Consider the following 12,500-nt stretch of genomic DNA (forward strand, 5'->3'; position numbering starts at 1 on the left):
TTTTTCCGTTTGCAGCTCATCACCACTATCTGATTAATACCTAAGCTTGATTTCTGGACATCTAGATGCATTCACTCATTGGCTTCTCCCGCAGGGTCACTGGCTTCTCCAAAGAGTCATTAATGTCTTCAGCAAACTGTCCCATGAGTCCTGACTGGGGAAAGCGGGAATGGAAAGGAGCAAGCCGTTCCAGAAATGGGTGTAAAATTATAGGCCCTGAATCTGCTATACATGAATTAAGCCAAGAAGCACCCAACCTCTATAAGTAACCAGGAAAAAAAGAACAATCATTGTTCTTCTTTGTCATTTCTTTCCTCCTTCAAGAATAATCTTGGTGTTGTAAAGACTGGCAGAAAAAGGGAGCCAAGGAAAGAATATAGTAAATAATGATAACAGTAGCAATAACAATAATAATAATAATAACCATAAGAGCAGCTAATACTTATTTAATTCTTCCTGTGTGCCACATATTTTTATAAGTACTTTACATGCATAAACTCACTGAAACCTCCCACCACTCCCATGAAACACGTACTATGCACATCATTCCCTTTCACAAACAGGACACCAGAGCACTGGAGGATGTGTGAGTTGACCGCAGAGTGGTCTTAAAACTATACCACTTCCGGAGCAAAAGAACCGGCATAAAAAGGAATCCACACTGGGGCGCCTGGGTGGCTCGGTTGGTTAAGCGTCCAACTTCGGCTCAGGTCATGATCTCACGGTCTGTGAGTTCGAGCCCCACGTCGGGCTCTGTGCTGACCGCTCAGAGCCTGGAGCCTGTTTCAGATTCTGTGTCTCCCTCTCTCTCTGCCCCTCCCCTGTTCATGCTCTGTCTCTCTCTGTCTCAAAAATAAATAAACGTTAAAAAATTAAAAAAAAAAAAAAAGGAATCCACACATATGATGCTTTGGCTAGTGCCTAGCAACACTCAAACACGGAACTGTTATTTAGAAATTGATCAACCAAACGATTATCTGCTTGTTAAGGACATTTGTCAAAAGAAAAAAAAAAAAAGATTCTGTTAGTTCAAACTTCCCCCAATTTTTTAACAGCTGACTATCCCAGTCATCTCAAGCAAAGTCATCTTTCCTGACATTGAAACAATGTTTAGTATAGCAGACATATTGAATTTAGAGAGAACGTATGGCAGAGGAGAGTAGTGTTGGGGCATGCGTGTATCAGTGCACTTGATAACTTACGGGAACCCAATGAATAACATGGGAGTATGTTACATTTACATGAGTGACAGTGCTCTTTTGAAGGGTGTATCCTTTTTGTTTTTTAACATTTTATTTTTATGCAATCTCTACACTCAACGTGGGGCTCGAACTCACGACCCCGAGATCAAGAGTCACATGCTCTTCTGACTGAAGACAGCGAGGCGCCCCATTGAAGGCTGTATTCTGACATGGTGAAGATTGTACCGGGTGTCAGAAGCTCTTCATATATGGGCAAATGCCCTCAGGGCCTCCATTTTAATTGGTAAAACTCAGGAATGCCTATGTAGCATGATTCCTCCAAAGGCTAGTCCAAGATTTCTAGACTCTCACCCCAGGCCTGGGCACCTGGATTTCTATCAAGGACCTTGAGTTCAGCCAGCTTTGAGAACTGCTAAATTCTCTAGAGTTTGTCTTGCTTTATGTGACTGGAAACAGATTTCAATATTTTAAATGAGTGCAGACTTTCATTAATGTTGGATCTTTGTCTTTGCACCAGATTGTTTTTCACTCCAATGATGTGTTTGATACAGAATTCTTGAACGGGTACACAGCAGCACCCCCCCCCCCTTATAACACTGTTTCTATGGGGAAACATGATCCACTTTATGACAACACGATTTATGATATAGTTCCTGGAACACATCGTGTCAAAAGGCAGTGTCTGCTTTTGCCAAATGTTTACTAAATACCTTTCCTCAGATAGAAAAAGATACTCCAAAAAAGCAGTAAATTCGTTTTCTATGTCTCTCTTTACCTGGGATCTCCGGTCTTCACATTCCTCCTAGAAAGCTGGCATTTAGATGTGCTTTATTTGTCAACGACAGCCCTAATACCTTGCTTTGCCGTTGTCCTTTTAATTGCATATTTTCATGCATCTCGGCAGTAGAAGACTAGCACAATACCAGAGTTGGAAGAGAACTTATTTTCAGCCACCTTTTGTCTTTCTAAGCATTCACCCAGGGAAGGGGTTCTGAAAAGTTTCCTTGGGGCTCACCTGAAGGCATCATGGGAGACAGCCGCCTTGCTCTTATGTACATAACAGACTGTCTGTCCTGCTATGTCCATTTGGCTGAAGCTTGTAATGGGGACTCCAGGATAGCGGACATATTCGACCTGGCCATACCGTGGAGCGGAAGTGATGACGTAGAGCAGTTCCTCGGGTTTGTCTGTTCCATCCACTGCAAGGAGAGTGGTGGTCGTCAAGAAACCTCGCTCACCTTTAGACACCACAAGCGGTTTTGCAAGGATGACAATGTCGCCTGCAGAGCAGAAGAGCTTGCGGTCAAGACCCAAATTAAAAAAAAAAAAAAAAAAAAAGTCCAAGGTAAAGGTTAAAAGCAAAGGCCAAATGGCAGAAATCAAAACTAATATGGCATAGAAAGGTTTATATAATCGTGAGTAATGAAAGAATGAGGCAAAAGACAAGAGCAGATAGGACACAGCAGGGGAAACACATATGGCCAAATAAAGACGCAAAGAAGAAGGTCAGTCTCATAAATAATTGTGGAAACACAAATCAAGATCACAGTAAGTTACAACCATCTTGTAACTCCCTGATTTGCAAACGTTTAGGATTCTGATGATACCAAGCGTTGAAGAGGATGTAGAATCTTGCACACGATTCTGGTAGGAATGTAAATTGGCACACGTTTGGCATTATTTTGTAAAGAGTAGAATAGTCACAGACGTCTTGACCCCCTGATTCCACTCCAGCTGTGTCCTGGGGAGAAATGCGCGCTCTGGCACCCAGGAGACGTGGACCAGGCCAGCCAGGGCAACCCTGCCGCAATGGAAAGTGCTGGGGACAACCCAAATGCCTTTGCAAAAGGTAAATATGTAAACAAACCAGAGTCTAATCAGACAGCTGAATCGTGTACGGTAGCAAAATGAGTGAACTACCGCTACGTGCAACAGCACAGACGTAGCTTGCTGACGATGGTTAGCTGCCTGAGCACGTCCCAGAAAACCATACACAAAAGTCAGAATATGGACACAGAATTCAGGAGGACGGTTCTCTCTGGAGGGTGGGAAGAGCACATAGGTAGGTGTTTATTACTGTTAATGTTCCAGTCCTTGAATTGTATGGCGGTTGCACAGGAGCGTATTATGTATTTCAAAGAGAATAAATGAATGAGCGAACGAATTGTATAAATGAGTGACGTAGAAGAGGGTCATGTGGGGACTAATGGTGCAGCTTTACAAACTAAGGATTATAATCCAGTTTTGTTCACCTCATTCATTTAAAAAATGATCACAACACAGATATTGAGCTTTCTACTTTGTGCCAGGCACAGGGGTAAGGCTTTTTCACCTTCACATCAACTGTGACGTAGCGTATTATAATATTCCCCAGGTTCTAAATGAGGAAACTAAGGTATAGAAATGCTAACCAACTTGCTAACAATGATACATGTAATAAGAGGCAGAGATAGAATTTATGCTCAAGCCATCTGACTCAAGAACACAAACTTGAACCCTAGATTATTTTGCTGCTTTTCTGTACGATATCGCAGCTCTTAAATATCAGCACGAGGGGCGCCTGGGTGGCTCGGTCGGTTAAGCGTCCGACTTCGGCTCAGGTCACGATCTCACGGTCCGTGGGTTCGAGCCCCGCGTCGGGCTCTGTGCTGACAGCTCAGAGCCTGGAGCCTGTTTCAGATTCTGTGTCTCCCTCTCTCTGTGACCCTCCCCCGTTCATGCTCTGTCTCTCTCTGTCTCAAAAATAAATAAACTTTAAAAAAATTTTTTTTTTTTTAAATATCAGCACGAAAAGAATGAATGTCCAAAAGGATGTACGTGTGAAGTAAATGCCAAGCCATTTCTAAATTTAAAAACACAATTGCCAATAAAATTTGAAAAGACATTCAGTCTCATGAGGAAACAAAAAAAAAATAAAATATCAAGGAGGTACAACTAGACCAGTGGTTCTCAATGAGTGGCAGTTTAGGCCTCCAGGGGACATTTGGCAATGTCTAGAAACAGTTGTGGTGGTTATAACTGGGGGTTTCTATGGGCTTCTAATAGGTAGACACCAGAGATGCTTCTAAACTTCCTATAATGCCCAAGAAGGTCCATTACAACAAAGAATTCTCTATCCCCAAATGTCAATAGCGCTAAGACTGAGAAACTCTGTTTCAGATGATAAAATTGGTCTTTTGGTCTATTATTGTGCTTTTAACTCAACGTGCTATCCAACATAAGTGCAATGGAGAATGAAAACCCATCCTAACTGTAAATCGAAACCTGAGTCCCAGATGAGGCTTGCCCCATGGGGGTCAAGAAGAACATATCAAGGGAGCAGAAGAATGAACAAAGCTGAGGACACAAAAATGACCCAAGGAGTAGAAGCGGAAGGAGCATCTGGGCTTACCCTCATTACAGGTTTTCAGCACTGTGATGGCAGAGTGTGGTTTGGGGCCAACTACAGACCATGTCCCTTTAAGTGTCTCTCAGAGATCTCCACATCACTTTTGCCAGTGTGCGAACCACAAGACACAGAACCAATGGAAGGCCTGATGTTATTTACAATCGCTCCCCAGTGGAGATAACGCAAATGCTCAATATCAGATTTATGGCTTCGTGTGATTATTCAGTGTAGTTTTCTTTAGAGATGAACAATTACGGTCATAAAGTTATGCTAACAACTTGAGAAAACTCACACTAGGTAAAAATAAATAAATAAACAAATAAATAAATAAATAAATAAATAAATAAATAAATAAAATAAGAATACAACACTGTGTATATATAAAACATATCATGATGTTAAAAAAAAAAAAAAAACAAAGAGAAGAAATTCGGAACTTTGGCAAATGTTGATAGGGTAATGTATCTGTTTGATACAAGTGTTCACAAATCCTTTTAGAAAATAAGCCCGGGGCGCCTGGGTGGCTCAGTCAGTTAAGCGTCCAACTTCGGCTCAGGTCGTGATCTCGCGGTTTGTGGGTTCAATCCCCGCGTCAGGCTCTGTGCTGACCGCTCAGAGCCTGGAGCCTGCTTCAGATTTTTGTGTCTCTCCATCTCTCACACCCCCCCCCCCCCGCCCCCGTTCATGCTCTGTGTCTCTCTGTCTCTCAACAATAAACAAATGTTAAAAAAAAAATTAAAAAAAAAAAAGAAGAAAGAAAATAATCCCACATTGGCAGCTGGGTGGCTCAGTTGGTTAAGCGTCCAACTCCTGATCTCGGTTCAGGTTGTGATCTCATGGGATTGAGCCCCACCTGGGGCACCGTACTGAGTGTGGAGACTGCTTGAGAGTCAGTCTCTCTCTCGCCCCACCCCCCCCCACAAAATACATAAAGTAAACTTTAAAAAAGATGAGAGAATCCCATGTCAGTCATAGCAGAGACTGACCAGGGGCTCACCAGCCTCATTTCCTCTCCATCCTGGGCACATCACTTAGAGTTTCTACTGCCCGGCCTCTCTTAATGTGGTGCATGACTGTGATTCCGCCCCTGGGATGTGTCGAAGACAGGCACTTCCATGCCTAGGACAGGCAACCTCTCATTTCCCTTCATGTTTCACTTCCAGAGGGATTCCGAGGGCTTCAGAGATGAAGGAATCTCCGGTTGGAAAAAAACCCTAGATGGCTGGGTAGGACAGAACCGTCCTCCGCCCTCAAGAATGTGCCATGCTTAGCCAAGGGCAGGCTGTCCTAATACGTTAGCTGTCTGCACTGATAGAGTACTTGCATTATATTTTGCCTGGACATATATTTATGATGAACGCAGTAGCCTTACTTTTGCAGAGAGAAAGAAATGTGTCTAGCTTATCTGAGGGTTACCTATTGGACGTCTTCAAGGAACGTATTTTATGATCAGGAAACAAGCAAATGAAATATGTTATTTTATGTTCCCCAAAAAACTTCTTAAAATCAATCAAGCTGACTGAAATTAAAAAGAGAAAAGGTTCAGGGCAATTGTAATTCTATCACACACGATGTAAGGTTTACACCGCACTCAGAGCTTCCTGGCAGCAAGGCAAAAAAGGAAGCATTCGGTCATTCAAGAACGTACTGGAGATTCGAGAATATGCTTGGTCCTAGAAGTACAGAGATTCTGGGACTCTACAGAGGAACAAGAAATGTTCCTCCAGTAAGTGAAGACTTAAACTCTAAGCAAAATTATGGGGTAGTGACAGCTAGGCACAAAGGGCTTACACTTTGCCCTGTTGAACTTCCTTTCCAGTATTTTTTTCACCTTCCTCCTGCTACCATTTATACACTGCTGAGTCCTATTATACAAATGGTTGCTTAATTCAAGAGAAGCTTAGTATCTCATCATGCTCTCCCTTGCCCCTAAAAGAGTCTGTATCAGCACTTTCAAGGCCAAAAGAGCAACAGCCTAACCTTTTCGATGACAAAGTTCCTTTTTATAATTTTTCAACCTTAAAATATATTTATATTTCCTTTTTTATTATTATATTGGAAATGTTTTTCCCATGAAACTTCATTTTCAAGTAATAATTCACTTCTGGGTGATAAAATTAGAGTTATCACATGGAGTTGGTAAACTTTCACTTATAGCAGAAAACCCTGACTGTTTTAAGCAGCCTGTGCAGCCATCTTGTGGGCAAGGTTGGCTTTCCAATAGGCTCTTTAAAATAACTAAAAATAACAAATAGAAGGACTTCTGTCATGAAACCTGTAGCTCCCAGGCAAAGCGGGTGAGGAGTCAAAGAAGCAAATCGTAAATGATGGAATTTTAGGTACAAAGGACAGAAGGCAAAAAGGAAAGAAGAGAGGGAGGAAGACAGAAGGAGGGAGAAGGAAGGAAAGAAGGAAGGTAGTTGAAAACCTTTCAGTGCTTCCAGCAGCTCAGTTCGGACCAATAACCCTGATAGAGATGCTTTTACCTTTTCCCATATCCTTGATGGTGATGTGACAGTCAAATGCCGGTGACCTGTTGTCACCATCCCAGAGATAGAAGGTAAAGCTGTCTCGGTTCTGGGAGTCCATCGCCCCGGTGTGTGTGTATCTCAACAAGTTCAGATCGACGTCCTCCTGAGTGCACTTCATGCCAGGGTGGAGAGGGACCCAGTCCCTCCCTAGCTGAAAGGTGCCAGAGTTAGTCAGCCGCCCGTGGTGTTTTCCTTCCAAGCTGTGTTAGTGGACATTTTCCATGTCCCCTGTAAACCTCCAATATAAATGATATTTCAGGGAATCTCCAGATGCAATTTTTTTTTTTGCCATTTTACCTTATTTTTTTTCCTTTCAAAGAAATATATTAAAACAAATTAAGACCTTGGGGAAAGAACTACCTTCAACTAAAGGATTTTTGACAGTCGTGTGGCAATTCAACAGCAGTGCCACTTCCAAGGTATTTATCATAAGCAATCATAGCTGATTGAATATTCCAATGAATGAGAGCAGGTGGGTAATCGAGCTTCTGAAATTGATTCTTTAAAAATTAAATGTGTTTCATTTGAGGTTTCCTTTTTTTTTTTCCCTAGGTCCTATCATTGTACAATTAATCAAACCTATTTTTTTTTCAAACTTGTTTATCACTGGACTAATCTGAAATAGAAAAAAAAAAAAATAGAATGGATGTATTTACTCCCAGTTAGCTTTCCCTAACAATAGCTCATAAAAGTTACTTGACATAATTCAAGAAAAATGTCATCTTACAAATTTACTCTACCATATTATCTCGTGCTTTTCCTTGTCTGGTTTAAGAGACTAAAATAAAAATGTGAAACCTTGTTTGTTTGTTTTTTTTCTTTCCTTTGACACGTCATTCCACAGATTCTCAGTTCCTAGCAAAAAATGCTTTGTCCTGCCCTCCCTTCATCGTGTTACCCCTTCCCTTTCTATCCTATTTGATCAAGTTTCCTCCTCTTTAATATTTCTGCTCATCTGATGTTTCTACAGAGGTATGTTCTGTCCTAGTGCTCACTGGGTGAAAGTTAGTTATATTGTAACAACCAAGCTCATTATGTGTTTCCACCTAAGATCTGTTTGCAAGTTTCATTTTTATTTTAAAAAAAAAAAATTTTTTTTAACGTTTATTTAATTTTGAGACAGAGAGAGACACAGCATGAACGGGGGAGGGGCAGAGAGAGAGGGAGACACAGAATCGGAAGCAGGCTCCAGGCTCCGAGCCATCAGCCCAGAGCCCGATGCGGGGCTTGAACTCACGGACCGCGAGATCGTGACCTGAGCTGAAGTCGGGCGCTTAACCGACTGAGCCACCCAGGCGCCCCGCAAGTTTCATTTTTTTTTTTTTTCAACGTTTTTTATTTATTTTTGGGACAGAGAGAGACAGAGCATGAACGGGGGAGGGGCAGAGAGAGAGGGAGACACAGAATCGGAAACAGGCTCCAGGCTCTGAGCCATCAGCCCAGAGCCTGATGCGGGGCTCGAACTCACAGACCGCGAGATCGTGACCTGGCTGAAGTCGGACGCTTAACCGACTGCGCCACCCAGGCGCCCCAAGTTTCATTTTTTAAAACAGTCTCCTTGGAGTTTTAAACTGGACAGCCTGCAATTCTATTTAACTTTTCTCTCTTGTAATCTTTTCTGAGAAAGCAAATACAGAAGAAGATCTCTTTTGCTATCTCCCATCTCCATACAATTCCCCATCTGCCCTCCCAAATGCCAGCTTTGATTTGATGAAAATCTTTGCAAGCCCCCAAAGAGGAAGAGAGTCAGGCTTAAGGTGGGGCCAGCTAAGGAAAGTCAACCAGAATAGAAGAACCCTTGAGAAAGTCCAGGAATCCTAGAGTCCTGGTCCCGGGTCTTGAAGAGACTTGGAACACCCCAAGGGAGCTGGGAGACTCGGTGGTGCCGTACCGGGAACCTGGACCCATCTGGATTTTCACACACCCAAAACACTTCAGTTCCCATACTACCCAAATGTGTGAGCTCTCACTGTATTTCTGCTTCATTACTCTTTGAAATGAAATAAGGACACAGCTGTACCTCAAAGTGAATCAGCGATTGCTCTTCATTCGGATTCTCTATGGTGCCTACAATCTAAGACAATCAAGCTGTTCCACGAAGAATGAATCCTCGCTGCTCTTCTAGGACTATTATGAGTTAAGCACTCAGTCAAATAATCACATTGGGGATGGTTGGTGGTTATTGTTGCTGGCTTTAATCCATCATTCAAATAAACATTTTGATGGATTACTCAAGTGACCTTTTCAAGTGACTGATCCATAATTTGTGTCGGGCTACTCCGTGGTTGTCATGCACACAGTCTGAATCAGACTGGGGAGCAGCGCCATTTGTTAAAAGAGTATCTTTTCTCTACTGTCTTGCCTCTGCTCCTTTGCCAAAGATCCGCTGACTGTATTTTTGGGAGGGTCTACTTCTGGACTCTCTATTCGGTTCCACTGATCTGTTTGTCTGTTCTTTCACCAAACCCACACTAACTGAATTAATGCAGCTTTATCGTAAGTCTTGAAGTCAGGTAATGTGATTACTTTAATTGTGTACTCCTTTTTGCTCACTATTTTGCGTATTTTGCCTCTCCATATGAACTTTAGAATCAGATTGTAAATATCCACAACAACTGCTCTTCAGAGTAGTTTATTACAAACGTTTTCAATGTGGTGGGAATTAAGATATCTCAAAGGATGCCTGGCTCTCACCAGAAATTAGACAATTTGATTTACCCCAGTAACCCCCTCTCCCAAAATTTAAGTACAATCCCAGGGGACAAGGAACAATAAAGAACCTTATTACTGGTTGAATATACCCTCAGTTGAGTAAAGAAAACTGAGTAGAGTGTGAGCTCACCCCAAACCAAGAAAATTAAATTCTCTACCTCTGGGCAAAAGATGGCTGTGAGAGAATAAATTCAGTTACAGAAATCTGTGTATTAAGAAAATTTATACCTGCCAGATTAGTTTTGAAAAACAAAAGTAAAAAGGCCACTAACCTTAAGTTGAAGTTGCCCATTTTGGGGAAGCCTTTCAAATAAATAGTAAATCTTCTCCCTGGGTGAGTCTTCATCTATGGCCGAAAGAATGGCACTAGAAACAATTCGAGCTTCACCCATTTTCACTGTAAGTTCAGCCTTCCTGTAAAAAGGAAGATGTCGAGGTTGACAGGAAAATAGAAGGCATTGCTTTCACAGGGGTCATTCGGAATGACTATTACAGTTCCCAATCTTCAACAATGAGGGGATGATAGTCCACATCCCACGTATGTGGACTCATCCAGTGATGAGTCGGACTTGTGAAATGGGCTCTCATTTCCCTTTGCACTTGAACGTCCTAAAAAGACAATCAGTCGGCAACGATGAAGACGGTAATGAGGTAATTAAATCCTTCTAACGGTTAACCTGCATTGAACTTCACAATTTTATGTTTAATTTCTCTTATAAAGTGGGTTGGTGTCTGATATTTCATCTGCTACCACAACAGCTTCAGGACCTAAGTAGCCAAGGTATTATCATTCTAATTTCACCAACAAAAACTTACGTAAAGAGATTAAATGGCTTATCCACGGGTGTTCTGGTACCCTCTATGAAATACCAGTATGAGTTGGGTGACACTTGGGCCATCCACGGCCCTGGACATCATTCCCCCATCCCCTGGTGACGTTCTGAGTAGCTAGCTTTCTCTTCACAGCGACTGATCGTTTCCAAGTGCTCCAGCGGCCAGGTTAGCCCGTGGTGTCCTGAAGAGAAGGTGGCTGCTGTGTCCACCATAAACGCCTCTACTGTGGTTCTCAGGTCCTCTCTGGTGCTATTCCTTCCACGGCCGACATAGCCATTTGCCCCGGTCTCACCAAAGTGAGGAAGGGATTTCTTTCCACCTGTGTTTCTAGCTTTTGGCCAAACTCTGTCCAACTTGACAGATTGGTTTCCAATAAAAACCGGACGTTTCCTTGGGATGCAGTTAAAGGACCAGCCGGCATTCCAACCGCCTTCTGTGTCCCTGCTGAGAAGCCAGAGCCCAGACACCTCAGTTCTAACCACTCTTACTAGGTGACTTTCTTACCCTCTCCAGGACTGACATCTTCCCTGGCAGTAGCAAGGGATTTTTACTCACCTCTTTCCTAGAGAATATTAATCCCATTACTCTAGAAGCTTCACGAATCAGTTGACTGGTTGCTTATGGAGATTAGTGGTGCCATTGACAGAAACAGATTAATCAATTCAGGAAGGAAGCCAATGTGACGAAGAAGGTAAGGAGTTTGGCAGGAAGAAAGTGTCAGAATTAAATGTCAGAGGGGCCAAAGGAGAAGAAATTATGTCATAGTCTGAGTTACCCTGAAAGGGAGTGTGGGACAAGGACTGCGGTGCAGGTAATTTATTTGGGAAGTGATCCCAGGAAGCAAGAGAAAGAGGCGAGGAGTGAGACCGGGCAGGAGGGAAAGGCAACAAAAGCTGTTTTTCCAGCAATGGGGCTCAGTGCTCCTGAGGGTCCTTTGAAGAATCATGTAGAATATGCTTCAAATTGTACTGCTGAAGGATGGAAGTGTGGGACATTTATTTCATCCACTAGCTCCCACAGGCTACGAGCTACCATCAGAGTGCTTTCAGCGGTGTCTGGACGTGGGCGGAATGAGCCAGTGCTGCTTCAGAGAATCCCTGTGCGACACAGCAAGTGAGGTGACACATTGAGGGCACTTGTAAAGCGGCCCCAACAGTGTGTGTGGTACATTCTGCCACAAGAGCGACTATAATCAGAGTGGGGGGAGGGGCCAGGGGGCTAAGAGAGCATGACCCAGAGAACCAAAAGTATCTACCACAGCATCTAAAAGGAATTATCAAAGAAATGGTGCCAAATGCTCTAACGAGGTCCAGCAAGGTAAGACGAGCCATTCGTTTCGTTGGGAAAGCCCAGGGTAACTTTTAAGGGAGCAGCTTTAATAAAGTGGGGGAGGTTGGGCAGAAATGGCCAAAGCAAGCACAAGCTGATTCCTCCAAATAGTTTGGCACTGAAATAAATGAGGAACTGGGTCATCTTTGCAGTTTTAGTTTTTTAGGATGAGAATACCTGCTTGCAATAATGGTAATAACTAACACTCAGGAGCATTCACTAGGTACTGGCCAGTCTTTCAAGCACCTTTGCGTCTTTTAATTCACTTAAGCCTTGCTACAACCCTGTGGAAAGGATGCTGTTATTATCCCCACTGACAAAGAGGCTGACAAAGAGGCCGGGAGAGGTTAAGTGACAAGTTCGAGGCCACACAACTGGTCAGTGGCTGAACCAAGGCAGTCTGGCTGCAGAATCTGCTCTCTTAACCACTAACTACATCCCGTCCTTGTTAGCAGAAGGAACGGAAAGGGAAAGACTAACGATGTGAGAGAAAAAAATAATGGA

At 42.9% G+C, this 12,500-nt stretch overlaps 1 protein-coding gene across 20 annotated transcripts in view; it reads right to left on the bottom strand.

Moving 5' to 3' along the window:
* The window catches only part of FREM1 (FRAS1 related extracellular matrix 1), a 199,704-nt gene that overhangs the window by 53,499 nt on the left and 133,705 nt on the right, over window positions 1-12,500 (bottom strand). For 14 of the 20 annotated variants that reach the window (XR_008424201.1, XR_008424202.1, XM_053907946.1 and 11 more), the window contains 3 exons: window positions 10,106-10,247; window positions 7,077-7,272; window positions 2,218-2,482 (listed from right to left, as the gene is read on the bottom strand). Coding sequence is in view for 16 of the 20 variants with exons in the window: in XM_053907946.1 (XP_053763921.1) it covers window positions 2,218-2,482; window positions 7,077-7,272; window positions 10,106-10,247 (603 nt within the window). In the remaining 4 variants the exon portion in view is untranslated. The other 6 variants (XM_019415467.2, XM_053907957.1, XM_053907948.1 and 3 more) reach the window with 5 other exon arrangements.

The sequence above is a fragment of the Panthera pardus genome, unplaced genomic scaffold, assembly GCF_024362965.1.
Source record: "Panthera pardus isolate Hobbes unplaced genomic scaffold, ASM2436296v1 HiC_scaffold_20, whole genome shotgun sequence".
In the NCBI taxonomy this organism is placed as follows: domain Eukaryota; kingdom Metazoa; phylum Chordata; class Mammalia; order Carnivora; family Felidae; genus Panthera; species Panthera pardus.